The sequence below is a fragment of the Apodemus sylvaticus genome, chromosome 2 (genome assembly GCF_947179515.1).
Source record: "Apodemus sylvaticus chromosome 2, mApoSyl1.1, whole genome shotgun sequence".
Taxonomy (NCBI): Eukaryota; Metazoa; Chordata; class Mammalia; order Rodentia; family Muridae; genus Apodemus; species Apodemus sylvaticus.
This window is the reverse complement of record NC_067473.1, coordinates 2,421,947-2,436,228: the sequence shown is the minus strand read 5'-3', so window position 1 is coordinate 2,436,228 and position 14,282 is coordinate 2,421,947. Positions and strand designations below refer to the sequence as shown.

At 43.8% G+C, this 14,282-nt stretch overlaps 1 protein-coding gene across 2 annotated transcripts in view; it reads left to right on the top strand.

The window, feature by feature from the left end:
- Dpp6 (dipeptidyl peptidase like 6) overlaps positions 1–14,282 on the top strand; it is a 659,720-nt gene that overhangs the window by 457,298 nt on the left and 188,140 nt on the right. For both annotated transcript variants that reach the window (XM_052172969.1, XM_052172970.1), the window contains exon 6: positions 5,241–5,293. In XM_052172969.1, coding sequence (XP_052028929.1) covers positions 5,241–5,293 — 53 coding nt within the window. The remainder of the gene's footprint in view (positions 1–5,240; positions 5,294–14,282) is intronic.

Below are 14,282 nucleotides of genomic sequence, written 5' to 3'. Positions count from 1 at the left end.
GTTGATTCTTTATATGGTTCTCTTTGTTTCTACTTGATTGATTTCAGCCCTGAGTTTGATGATTTCCTGTCTTCTACTCCTCCTGGATGAATTAGCTTCTTTTTGTTCCAGGGCTTTCAGGTTTGCCATTAAGCTGCTAGTGTATGCTCTCTCCAGTTTCTTTTTAGGCGCACTCAGGGCTAAGAGTTTTCCTCTTAGCACTGCTTTCATTGTGTCCCAAAGATTTGGGTATGTTGTGCCTTCATTTTCATTAAATTCTAAAAAGTCTTTGATTTCTTTCTTTATTTCTTCTTTGGCCAAGGTATCATTGAGTAGAGTATTGTTCAGCCTCCATGTGTATGTGGGCTTTCTGTTGTTTTTGTTGCTATTGAAGACCACTCTTAATCCATAGTGATCTGATAGGAGGCATGGGATTAGTTCGATCTTATACTTGTTGAGGTCTGTCTTATGACCAATTATATGGTCGATTTTGGAGACGGTAACATGAGGTACTGAGAAAAAAGTATATTCTTTATATGTTAAATCCAATTGGTCCAATGATTCAATTAGTTTCACTGTATTCTTATTTAGTTTCTGTTTTCCAGATCTGTCTATTGAGTAGAGTGGAATGTTGAAGTCGCCCAAAATTATTGTGTTAGGTGCAATGTGTGCTTTGAGCTTTATTAAAGTTTCTTTTACGAATGAGGGTGCCCTTGCATTTGGAGCATAGATGTTCAGAATGTAGAGTTCTTCTTGGTGGGTTTTTCCCTTGACCAGTAAGAAGTGTCCTTCCGTGTCTCTTTTGATGACTTTAGGTTGAAAGTCAATTTTATCTGATATTAGAATGGCTATTCTGGCTTGTTTCCTAAGACCATTTGCTTGTAAAATTGTTTTCCAGCCTTTTACTCTAAGGTAGTGTTTGTCTTTGACACACTGAGATGTGTTTCCTGTAAGCAGCAAAATGTAAAGTCCTGTTTATGTTTCCGGTCTGTTAGTCTATGTCTTTTTATTGGGGAATTGAGTCCATTGATGTTAAGAGATATTAAGGAATAGTGATTATTACTTCCTGTCATTTTTGATGTTATTTTTATATTTGAGTGGTTGTCTTCTTTTGGCTTTGATGAAAGAAGTTTACTATCTTGCTGTTTCCAAGGTGTAGTTTCCCTCCTTGTATTGGTGTTTTCTACCTATTATCCTTTGTAGGGCTGGGTCTGTGGGAAAAATATTGTGTAAATTTGGTTTCTCCATCTATGGTGATTGAGAGTTTTGCCGGGTATAGTAGTCTTGGCTGGCATTTGTGTTCTCTTAGATTCTGTATAATATCTGCCCAGGATCTTCAAGCTTTCATGGTCTCTGGTGAGAAGTCTAGTGTAATTCTAATCCTTCCTTTATATATTACTTGGCCTTTTTCTCTTACTGCTCTTAATATTCTTTCTTTGTTTAGTACATTTGGGGTTTTGATTATTATGTGATGGGAGGTATTTCTGTTCTGGTTCAGTCTGTTTGGAGTTCTGTAGGCTTCTTGTGTATTCATGGGCAACTCTCTTTATGTTAGGGAAGTTTTCTTCCATAATTTTGTTGAAGACATTTGCTGGCCCTTTAAGTTGTAAATCTTCACTCTCATCTATACCTATAATCCTTAGGTTTGGTCTTCTAATTGTGTCCTGGATTTCCTGGATGTTTGGGTTGTAAGCTTTTTGCTTTTTGCATTTTCTTTCACTGTTGAGTCAATGCCTTTTATGGTATCTTCGGCATCTGAGATTCTTTCTTCTATCTCTTGTATTCTGTTGTTTATATTTGCATCTATGACCCCTGATTTCTTCCCAAGGTTTTCTATCTCCAAAGTTGTCTCCCTTTGTGATTTCTTAGTTGTTTCTACTTATGTCTTTAGATCCTGAATGGTTTTTGCTCAGTTCCTTCACTTGTTTGTTTGTGTTTTCCTGTATTTCTTTAATAGATTTTTGTGTTACCCTCTTTCATGACTTCTGCCTGTTGACTCAATTTCTCCTGCATTTAAGTGATTTTTATATTTCCTCTTTATTGGCTTCTATCTGTTGACCCATACTTTCCTGAATTTCTTTAAGTGATTTTTGTGTTTCCATTGTAAGTAAGGGCTTCTAACTTAGTCATGTTCCCCTGTATTTCTTTAAGAGATTTATTTATGTCCTTTTTGTGTTCCTCTAACAGCATCATGACAAGTGATTTTAAATCCAAATCTTGCTTTTCTGGTGTGTTGGGGTATCCAGGACTTGCTGTTGTTGGAGAATTGGGTTCAGATGCCGCCATATTGCCTTGATTTCTGTTAGTAACATTCCTGCGTTTGCCTTTTGCCATCTGGTTATCTCTGGTGTTAGTTGGTCCTGTCACTGGCTGGTGCTTGGACCTCTTGTGGGCCTGTAAGGCTATTTCTGCACCCCTGGATGACTGGGTTTCCCCTAGCACAGATTGCTGATGTGCGGCTCTACTCTTGGGTGCCATTGGAGCCCTAGTGTGCCTTGTCCCAAGCAATGCTGTACTTGGGTTGTCTCTGTGTACCTGGTGTTGCCTGTCTGGTCCACCTGGTAGTGAAGATAAGGGATGCTGTGAGGACCTCCTCCAAGCACTGATCACTCTGTAGGTCAAACAGCCCAGGACAGGGCTTGCTGCTGGATTTCAAATGCTCTGCTGATGTTGGTTCTCAAATGCCCCACTTCTGCCAAATAACCTGCTCCTGTCCGTTCTCTAGAGAGGAAGTAGGATCTTCCCCGTGTCAGATGTGGCACAGGTCTACCACATCCGATGGAAAGGGGCAGTGGCAATTAATCTGTACCTGCCGGTTCTCTAGAGAGTATCAGGAAGTGGGATTTTCCCTGTGTTAGATGTAGCACAGGTCTCTGGCTGAGCTGCTGCTTGGCCACAGGAGCCAAGATGATGGGGACCAGGGCTCCATCTAACTGCAGGGCTCCCTGAAGGTCAGAAGCTTCCCTGCAGGATATGTGCCCAGACAGCTGTAGAGCTGCCCAGCTCCTGCGTGCAGAAGGAACCCAGGCAGGCTGTGTCCCAAGCGATCCCCCACTCCGGTGTTCCCTGCACACACAGCTGAGCTGGCTGCTTGGCCACAGTAGCCAAGATGATGGGAAACTTAGACCACCATGCTCCCTTTAACTACAGGACTCCCTGCAGGTCAGATGTTCCCAAGCAGGATACATGCCCAGGCAGCTGTAGAGCTGCTTGGTTCCCTCATGTGGAAGGATCCCAGGCAGGCTGTGTCCTGAGCAATCCTTCACTCTGGTGTCTTCTGTGTGCCTGGCTGAGCTGGCTGCTTTGTCACAGGATCCAAATGGTGGATCTCGGACCTCAGACCAGAGCTCGGACCAGAGCTTTGTCTAACTGCGGGACTCCCTGCAGGGCAGATGCTCCCCTGGCTGAGCTGGCTGCTTTGTCACTGGCTCCAAGATGGTGGGGACCTCAGACCACCAGGCTCCCTTTAACTGCAGGACTCCCTGCAGGTCAGATGTTCCCTGACAGGATATGTGCCCAGGCAGCTGTAGAGCTGCCTGGCTCCCTCATGTGGAAGGAACCCAGGCAGGCTGTGTCCTGAACAATCCTTCACTCTGGTGTCCTCTGCATACCCGGCTAAGCTGGTCACTGGATTCAAGATGGTCGCACTGTTTGCTTTTATCTCTGAATCTCTCTCTTTTCCTGAATCTTTCTCTTTTCTCTCTCTTGTCTACCATAATGTTCCAGAAATTGGTTCGGTGGTCCATACCAGGTACTGGTCTATCTGTATTGGCCTATCCTACCCATTTTACTTTGGAGGCTCACTTCCATTGGCAGCCACCATACATGGCACCATGCAGTGCATTCTGTGTTATCTGTCTCTTCCCTCACCTGCACCTCTTTCCTATTATGTGAAAGGTTTCTGCTTTGGGATTAGAGGGATAGTAAGACACTGCATTAGCATACTGACAGACAAAGACAGCAGCATGGCAAGGGCTGCAATGACATTCAAGCTGACCAGGCTGAGTGGGGTCCATTCTTACAGGTCTCAAAGGAAGAACAACATTTTCAGGCCACTTGATTGGTAAGTGGTCTGCAGTCAGGCTATCTCTGATACCTGGACAGGAGGTGTGGGAAGCATTCTGGGGAAGGAATGTGTGACTCTGAGCATGGGTGGAAAGGTCCATTTGGTTAAGGGGTATATATTGTTAAGGTGTGCTCTTTATTTAAATAGGGGATGTCCCACCACCACTACTGCTCTGATATCCTAGAGTCTGACAACTTGAAGTCTGAAAACATTCATGGGGCAAGACAGAGTGAGAATGGTGTCCACTATTTTCTGGAATCCAGGAAAGCCATGAGTCAGAGGCTGCTGCAGACAGGCATGGCCTGAGCAGATGACCCTAAGAAAGTTAGCCTTATGTGCTAGCTGCTTGGCACCCCTCTGCTCAGGCATTTGCCCTCAGAACTCCCTCGAGTGTGCAAGAGTGGAGGTGAGGTAGGGTTTCCTTTTACTCTAGAGGAGATGATATCAGATACCTCCTACAAGGAAGGGGCTCTACCCAGAACTGGGTAGGGCCTGCGGAACATTTCCTGAACCTCTGTGCTCCCTTTTCTCAAGGGCATCCCTTTGAATTTCCCTTACCTTTTATAGGCTTAGACATACTCCCCTGCCTCGGGAGATCAAAAGAGATCTCTGAAATGTGGGGGCTCCAGAAGTTTGGAAACTGTGCTTGTTTCCAGGTCTCTATTTTAAACACCAGCTGTTTCTAACCCCCCCTCTTGCAGTGAGCCCTGGCTCACCCTCTATCCGAAGCCAAAAGATGTTCATCAAATTGCACAGAAGTAGACAGTGTGCCCAATCTTGCCTCCAGTTCCCTGTTTCTTATTGCAGACACAGAGTTGAGGCCCCGGAGGCCCCCTAGCCATACTCTGCAGATACTTCACAACTTCAAAGGTCTTTTTGTCCTGTGGGGCTTTCTGACCATGTCCAGTGACCATGGGCCCTCATTAGTTCTGTGCTAGATTTAGTTTAGATGGAAATGCAGACTCCTAATGTAATCAGTAACTAGGCAGCAACGGAGATAATGTCAAGCCTCTGGCCTCTGATAAGCCTGGTGAATGGTCAAAGTAGTGCAAACAGGGCCTGTAAATTGCCAATAAGGCTTTGCCAGCAGGCCTCCACACAAGCTGCCTCTGGTGCTTATTAGGATTCAGAAATCTGAAAACCAGGAATCCCAGGCTTTGTCTCAACACTTCCTTTTCTGTCTTCTCTCTTGCAGGTATATCAACACTCCCACACTGGATATTATGTTCTGAGCAAAATTCCACATGGGTAAGATGGTTCTTTCTTTTTCTCTCCCTTGGAAATTTGCAGAACAAAGTTAGACAGAGAACATTAGGGTCTGCTTGGCCCTCCGGGCAGGAACAGGGCCCCACAGAATGGAAAAGCCCCATAGCTCTTATTTTGATGACAGGTCTCAGTTTGCAGAGGTCACTTAGTCCAGCTGCTGGCAACTCTGTGAAGCTTCCTCCTCTTCCTGTTCTGATTCCGTGGAGTGCAGCCACCTGTGCCCCCCACTCAGGGTGTACATGCCCCATGGGAACCTGCTCTCCACGGCAGCCTCTTGGTTCTCTCCTCACTACTAGGAAGGAAGCCCCTTACTTCCACACGTGACTTGAGAAACAAAGCCTCGTGGTGCTGCATAGACACTGTAGTCACAGATCCCACAATGCATTGGCAGAGGAAAGTAAATGAGTCAGTCAGTTGTGGTCAAGGGTAGAAAGGGCTGGCTCTGCGCAGCAGTCCAAAGCATGGTATGTGCCTGTGACTTATGCTCTTCCCTGCTGTAATTGTGTTCCCAGAAGCAAGTTCTCAGTGCTTTTGGTCAGACCATCCAACTTTGTTGCTTCATGACCTTGAATGACATTGCTAAAACTATCTGCTCTCACAAAAGTACTCAATCCGGGGGACATAGCTCAGTTGTCAAATTAATTCACTAGTGTTAATGAAGCCCTGGGTTTAATCCTAGCACTGGATAAACCTGGCATGGTGACACAAGCCCATAATCCCAACACTTGGAATGTAGAGGCAGGAGGGTCGAAAGTTCAAAGTCATTCTCAGTTACAAATACTTTTGCAGTCAGCCTGTGGTACACTTTGAGACCCTGTGTAAAAACCTTGAAGTGCATGGCTTGCAGTCCAAGAATACATGTGAAAGGGAAACCCAGAGCAGGAGCATTTGCAGGTCCTCAGTTCTATATAGGCACATTTCATTACATTACCAATTGCCTCTCAATGAGCACCACAGGGAGCTCCTCACTACTAGGAAGGAAGCCCCTTACTTACACACGTGACTTTAGAAACAAAGCCTCGTGGCTTTGGTAAAGTTTGGTGAAACCTTTGCTCCGGATTAAGAGACAGCCTCTGTGCTGACCTTAGGAAGCAGGAGCTGTTTCTCCCTTCCCCCTGCCTACTTCTCCCTCTGCCCCTCCCATCCCAGAGCCCCCATCGTTTTTTTCTGGCATCTTGGTCCTGAGCCCCCAGTGTCTCTCTTCCATTCCCTCCATGCTCAGAGCACTGAGAAGGATAGGTTCTCAGGGCGTGTTCCAGAAGACATAGAGCTGAGCTGTCAGCCTTGTCCTGCAGCTTCTGCAAATGTTGAGTCGAGACATTTTCCCAACAAATTTCAATAAACAGCAGGAGCTGCTAAAGCACATTGTTCTGGAAGAGCTTTGGCCGCAGTGTGAATGTTTATCATTGCTGCAGTCTGTTTTCCTCTAAGCTTAGCTAGGATGCCAGCATGTCCTTAGAAAATAAACATGGCAGAAATAACTTCATTTGCACTTCAGACAAAGAGAGGGCTGCGCACATAAAGAACAAATGTGTTTGACAGGGCCTGTGGGTTTATTCACAGTATTAAACCAAAGAAACTGAACTCGACTGGACAGAGCCGGTTTTGTGGTTAAGAGCACTGGCCGCTCAGCAGGACTGGCTTTAGTTCCCAGCACCCACATGAGGCAGCTCACAAGGCTGTGTATTCTGCTCCAGGGCACCCAACTTCCCCTTCTGGCTCTGTGTGCACTGTACTTAGTAGTATAGACACATATGTGCATACGATCTAAAACAAATAAATCTTTTAAAAGTGCAGTATTTACAGAATCTTTCCTTAAAGCAAATTGTAGCAGAAGCCCAGATGTGGCTCAGGAGATAGGAGTCACCCTACTCACCTTAAAGCAGATAGACATCCTCAAAGGTCATAGCACCCAAGGAAAAGACTGGTGCCTTGAGACTCATCCCCTACTCTGGGAGCAGTGATTGTGATGGGGCATGCTGGATAGTTCATTCCATCTTACATAAATTTATAAAACTCAAGGTTCCACACACAGTTTACACCTATCACCATTAAGATTTGACAGCATCTGGGAGGATTTAGGAGAAATAGATTCCAAGAGTACGGATTTTAGGAAAAGCACCTTGAAAGTGTACGGGCAGGAGAAGACTGCTGGGCTCATCACAGGCAGCCTTGCTCGCTACCATTCACTTCCTACATGAGCCCAACACCCACGAGTGTGTGTGTGTGTGTGTGTGTGTGTGTGTGTGTGTGTACATATTGTGGGTACACGTGTGTGAGAGAGTGTGTGTGCATGTGTACATGTGTGAGCATGCATGTGGAGGTCAGAAGTCAATTTCAGCCACTGTATACCTTGTTTTCTCGGGACAGGGCCCCTAGTGTCTTGCCAAGTAGGCAGTGAACCTTAAGTGCCTGCCCCCCCCCCCAGCACTGCTATTACAAGCCTGCAGGACCATGCCCAATTTTTTTTAAACAGGGTTCTAGGGATCCAGCTACGGTTCTCAGGCTTACAAAACCAAGCACTTTCCTGACTGAAGCCTCTCCCCAGAGTCTGCCTTTGGTATTTGTAACTGAAGATAATTATAATGCCCTGACTGTGTTCCATGTATCTTGGCCCCGTACCTGTGTTGTGTTTAGCTGTAGGCATTCTTATCAACATGAAAAATGAGAGCCCAGAGAGGCTGAGTCACCTAGCACCTCACAGCTAGAATCCCAGTGCAGGGCTGGCTGGCTTCTAAGTGCATGCCCGTGGTGTCACCTCTTTGGAGGAGTTGAAAGGCAGGTCTGATGTCACAGTGCAGAGCACAGACATTAAAGGCAGCCCTAGGCATCAGATCTCTAGTAAGGCTAGTGTCCTGTGTTGTCTTCACTTTAGCCCACTCTGGGTCCACTGGAAGTTGCTGTTCCATCTTCCCAAACCTTCTCCTCTTTGTCCTCAGATCCCTGGTGGGAATTCATGCATTAGCCAGGTTCCAGCGCTGTCCGGGCCTCATCTGTGTTGATGGCACAGGGGATCTCTGGATTAAGCCACCTTTCAGCCTGCAGCTTTTGCACTCTCAACCTTCCAAAGGCCCAGGAAGCGCTGGCAGAGAATTTACCCTCCAGCACTTGGCAGATAATTACACAGCCCGGGATCTTATGGCTTATGCTCTAAGTAGGTTCTAATAGAAGGTGAACACATTTACCCTATAAAAACCAAAATATCTCTATCAAAATATTTAAATTTTACATTGTTCATATATAAAATACATTGTTCTTTATGTTTAGGGGAAATTAAAATTTTATTTTTAATGTATGTCTATGTCTGCCAGCATTTATATATGTGTACCATGCTTAGTGCCCTTGGAGGTCAGCAGCCTTCAGATCTCCTGGACTTGGAATTATAGAGAGCACCTGGAGACAGAGAGATGTAGGTGCTGGGAACCAAACTTGAGTCTTCTGCAACAGTAGCCGCTGCTACTAACCACTGAGCTATCTCTCCAGCCCATGGCTTTAGGGTGTTTTGTTTTATTTTGTTGTGTTTGATGGGGTCTTGTGTAGGCCTTGAGCTTTCTGTGCAGCTAATGGCCTTGAACTTATGGACCCCTTGACTCTCTTTACCTTTGAAGGGCCTGGGTAGCAGGTGTTCACCACTGTGCTGGGGTAAGTTACCCTTAGTAATTCCGAGGATGCAGATCTCTGCTCTTCCCACAAATTCCCACATTTCCTTCCAGCGTCCTTTCCTTTGTACTCCATGCAGAGGCCCTCCCAACTTCAGGATGAAAGGATCTGTCGTTTACAATGTGAATTTTCAGCTAGCCACAGAAGGGTCATGTGAGTGCCAGTGCCCTCTAATTGTTAGTGCCACTCTTACTTCACAAACAGAAGGGATTGGGTCCCTCTCTGTCTCTGTTCTGTTGCACATCTCTGCCCCACTTGCTTAGCTTGTATGCTTTGGGCCTGTGTTGCTGGATCCAGAAAGAACTCAATTCATGATGCAGCAAAAGCTACAGTGAGAGTTTCAGACAGCTGAGCCTGCATCTGTCCTACATCCTAGTACCTGGGGAAGGTCTGTTTGACTTTCACTTAGCAAGTTTTTAAGGACTATATTCTTGAGGGACATAGATCTTTTACTCACAGTGTTTATTTGAATAGAAATAAAGATGGTCATCTTAACATAACCTATTTTACTAGAAGTTTTTATGTCAGAATTTCCACTAAATAAGGCAACTTTCTACAGTGAATATTAACCACACAATATTCTCTACTACGGATTAATTATGCTGGGGCTAGAGAGATGGCTCAGTGGTCAAGAGCACACACTGGTCTTCTAAAGGACCTGAGTTTGGTTCCAAGCACCCACATTGGAAAGCTCATAACCATCTATTACCACAGCTCCAAGGCATCTGATGCCCTATTCTGGTATAACTGAGAACCTGTACTCACATGCACATAACCACACATGGATGCATAGTAAAAAAGAAATCATTTTTAGAATGACCAGCTATGTTTTCAAGTAAGTTTTGGTACAATTTGTCTCTTCATCATTTTTCTGGCATAATGATTTCCTTGAATTTGTTTTGTCTTTGGACTTGGTCCAAAAAAAGTGTGTGTGTGTGTGTGTGTGTGTGTGTGTGTGTGTGTTTATGTACCAAAGAGAGAGGGAGAGGAAGAGAAGGGGGAGAGAGAGAGGTAAGGGGAATAAGAAGGAGAAAGAGGGAAAGGGAAAGGGAGAGGGAGAGAAGAGAGAGAGGGGGGAGGGAGGGAGAGAGGAGAGAGAGAGAGAGAGAGAGAGAGAGAGAGAGAGAGAGAGAGAGAGAGAGAGAGAGAGAGAGAAAGTTTCTATCTATTAGAGTCATCCAGAAAGTCCCATGAAGAAACAAAAAGATCAACTGATACTATAAGAGAAATAAGTTCAATAAAATTGGGCAGCCACGTCATCAGGAAGTGGTGGTACTTTGGGGATCTGACAGACTAAGAACAGTAATAGAGAGGAAGCTAAAATGTGCAACAGAGGTATTATTTAGATAGCAGGCCATCTTCTGTGAATAACAGCATCCTGACTTTGCTTGGGCACAAAAACTATATTGCTTTAGAATTGGGGTTGACTAGTTAGAGCTGCGATGTGTTTGAAAAGGTACGTAACTGAGTCAGAGGCCCTTCTTCCTAGAGAGTCTGTCTCCCTTTGGAGGTGAGGGTACACAAAGATTTTTTTATTTAGGAAGTGGGTACCAGGAGGAGAGCAGTGCTCCCCCAGAGACTATCTAACAGCTCACACTGGCATCCATACTTCAGCTATTTAGTGACAAAAATATAAGGTCATCCCTCAACCTGCTGGCTGACCAAGCTCTGCTTTCTTCCCATAAGTCTTGGGAGAGACAGGGGGCAGGGGGAGACAGAGACCAGAGACAGAGATGATGGAGACAGAGACAGAGATAGACAGACAGAAAGAGAGAAGATACTGTCCATCCCCAAGCCTCCGGAGAATTAAGAACAAGAAACACAATACAGGTTAAAAAAAAAAAAAAACCTTGTTGAAATGCTATATTATTATTATTAACACTACAATAAGCAACAGAGTTCAGATCAGGTATTGTTTTGGGTTTATCTGTTAATTTTTGAGACAGGGTCTTACAGTGTAGCCCAGGCTATCCTTGAACTCAACATCCCCAGCTTCCTAACTACTACAAGTAAGGGCTGCTACAACATCCAGACTTGGCTGCTGTGCTTGAGAACTTAAAATTGTGTTTGAAAGGAGATACCTTGTCTAGTCCCTGATTTTAGTGGGATTGCTTCAAGTTTCTCTCCATTTAGTTTGATGTTGGCTACAAGTTTGCTGTAGATTGCTTTTACTATGTTTAGGTATGGGCCTTGAATTCCTGTTCTTTCCAAGACATTAAGCATGAAAAGATGCTGAATTTTATCAAATGCTTTTTCAGCATCCAATGAAATGACCATGTGGATTTTTTTTCTTTGAGATTGATTATGTAGTGGATTGCATTGATGGATTTCCGTATATTGAACCATCCCTGCATCCCTGGGATAAAGCCAACTTGATCATGGTGGATGATCATTTTTTATGTGTTCTTGGATTCTGTTGGCAAGAATTTTATTGAGTATTTTTGCATCAATGTTCATAAGGGAAATTATGGTCTGAAGTTCTCTTTCTTTGTTGGATCTTTGTGTGGTTTTGGTATCAGCGTAATTGTGGCTTCGTAGGAGTTGGGTAGTGTTCCTTCTGTTTCTATTTTGTGGAATAGTTTGAAGAGTATTGGTGTTAGGTCTTCTTTGAAGGTCTGATAGAATTCTGCACTGAAACCTTCTGGTCCTGTGCTTTTTTTGGTTGGAAGACTTTCTATGACCCCTTCTATTTCTTTAGAGGTTATGGGACTCTTTAGATGCTCTATTTGGTCCTGATTTAATTTTGGTATTTGGTATCTGTCTAGGAAATTGTCCATTTCCTCCAGATTCTCCACTTGTGTTGAGTATAGAATTTTGTAGTAGGATCTGATGATTTTTTGAATTTCCTCAGTTTCTGTTGTTATATCCCCTTTTTCATTTCTAATTTTGTTAATTTGCATTCTGTCTCTGTGCCCTTTGGTCAGTCTGGCTAAGGGTTTATCTATCTTGTTGATTTTCTCAAAGAACCAGCTCCTGGATTCATTGATTCTTTCTATGGATCTCTTTGTTTCCACTTGATTGATTTCGGCCTTGAGTTTGATGATTTCCTGTCTCCTCCTGCGTAAATTCGCTTCTTTTTGTTCCAGAGCTTTCAGGTGTGTCATTAAGCTGCTAGTGTATGCTCTCTCCCGTTTCTTTTTTGGAGGCACTCAGGACTATGAGTTTTCCTCTTAGCACTGCTTTCATTGTGTACCAAAGATTTGGGTATGTTGTGCCTTCATTTTAAATAAATTCTAAAAAGTCTTTGATTTCTTTCTTTATTTCTTCTTTGGCCAAGGTGTCATTGAGTACAGTATTGTTCAGTTTCCATGTGTATGTGGGCTTTTTGTTGTTTTTGTTGCTATTGAAGACCACTCTTACTCCACAGTGATCTGATAGGAGGCATGGGATTAGGTCCATCTTCTTATATTTGTTGAGGTCTGTCTTGTGATCAATTATATGGTCGATTTTGGAGAAGGTACTATGAGTTGCTGAGAAAAAGGTATATTCTTTTGAGTTCTTTATATATATTGGATATTAGCCCTCTATCTGATGTAGGATTCGTGAAGATCTTTTCCCAATTTGTTGGTTGCCGATCTGTCCTCTTGATGGTGTCCTTTGCCTTACAGAAACTCTGTAACCTTATGAGGTCCCATTTGTCAATTCTTGCTCTTAGAGCATACGCTATTGGTGTTCTGTTCAGAAACTTTCTCCCTGTACCGATGTCCTCAAGGGTCTTCCCCAGTTTCTTTTCTATTAGCTTCAGAGTGTCTGGCTTTATGTGGAGGTCCTTGATCCATTTGGATTTGAGCTTAGTACAAGGAGACAAGGATGGATCAATTCGCATTCTTCTGCATGCTGACCTCCAGTTGAACCAGCACCATTTGTTGAAAAGGCTATCTTTTTTCCATTGGATGTTTTCAGCCTCTTTGTCGAGGATCAAGTGTCCATAGGTGTGTGGGTTCATTTCTGGATCTTCAATCCTGTTCCATTGATCCTCCTGCCTGTCACTGTACCAATACCATGCAGTTTTTAACACTATTGCTCTGTAGTATTGCTTGAGGTCAGGGATACTGATTCCCCCAGGTTTCCTTTTGTTGCTGAGAATAGTTTTAGCTATCCTGGGTTTTTTGTTGTTCCAGATGAATTTGATAATTGCTCTTTCTAACTCTGTGAAGAATTGAGTTGGGATTTTGATGGGTATTGCATTGAATCTGTATAGTGCTTTAGGCAAAATGGCCATTTTAACTATATTGATTCTACCGATCCATGAGCATGGGAGGTTTTCCCATTTTTTGAGGTCTTCTTCCATTTCCTTCTTCAGAGTCTTGAAGTTCTTGTCATACAGATCTTTCACATGTTTGGTAAGAGTCACCCCAAGATACTTTATACTGTTTGTGGCTATTGTGAAGGGGGTCATTTCCCTAATTTCTTTCTCAGCCTGCTTATCCTTTGAGTATAGGAAGGCCACTGATTTGCTTGAGTTGATTTTATAACCTGCCACTTTGCTGAAGCTGTTTATCAGCTGTAGGAGCTCTCTAGTGGAGTTCTTTGGGTCACTTAGGTAGACGATCATGTCGTCTGCAAATAATGATAGTTTGACTTCTTCCTTTCCAATTTGTATCCCTTTGACCTCCTTATGTTGTCGAATTGCCCGAGCTAGTACCTCAAGTACAATATTGAAAAGATAAGGAGAAAGGGGGCAGCCTTGTCTGGTCCCTGATTTCAGTGGGATTGCTTCAAGTTTCTCTCCATTTAGTTTGATGCTGGCTACCGGTTTGCTGTATATTGCTTTTACTATGTTTAGGTATGGGCCTTGAATTCCTGTTCTCTCCAAGACTTTAAGCATGAAGGGATGCTGAATTTTGTCAAATGCTTTTTCAGCATCCAATGAAATGATCATGTGGTTTTGTTCTTTGAGTTTGTTTATGTAGTGGATTGTATTGATGGATTTCCGTATATTGAACCTCCATAAAACCAAACAACCCTATTAAAAAATGGAGTACAGAGTTAAACAAAGAATTCTCACCTGAAGAACTTCGGATGGCAGAGAAGCATCTTAAAAAATGCTCAACTTCATTAGTCATTAGGGAAATGCAAATCAAAACAACCCTAAGATTTCATCTTACACCAGTCAGAATGGCTAAGATTAAAAATGCAGGAGACAGCAGGTGTTGGAGAGGGTGTGGAGAAAGAGGAACACTCCTCCACTGCTGGTGGGGTTGCAAATTGGTACAACCACTCTGGAAATCAGTCTGGCGGTTCCTCCGAAAACTGGGCACCTTACTTCCAGAAGATCCTGCTATACCACTCCTGGGCATATACCCAGAAG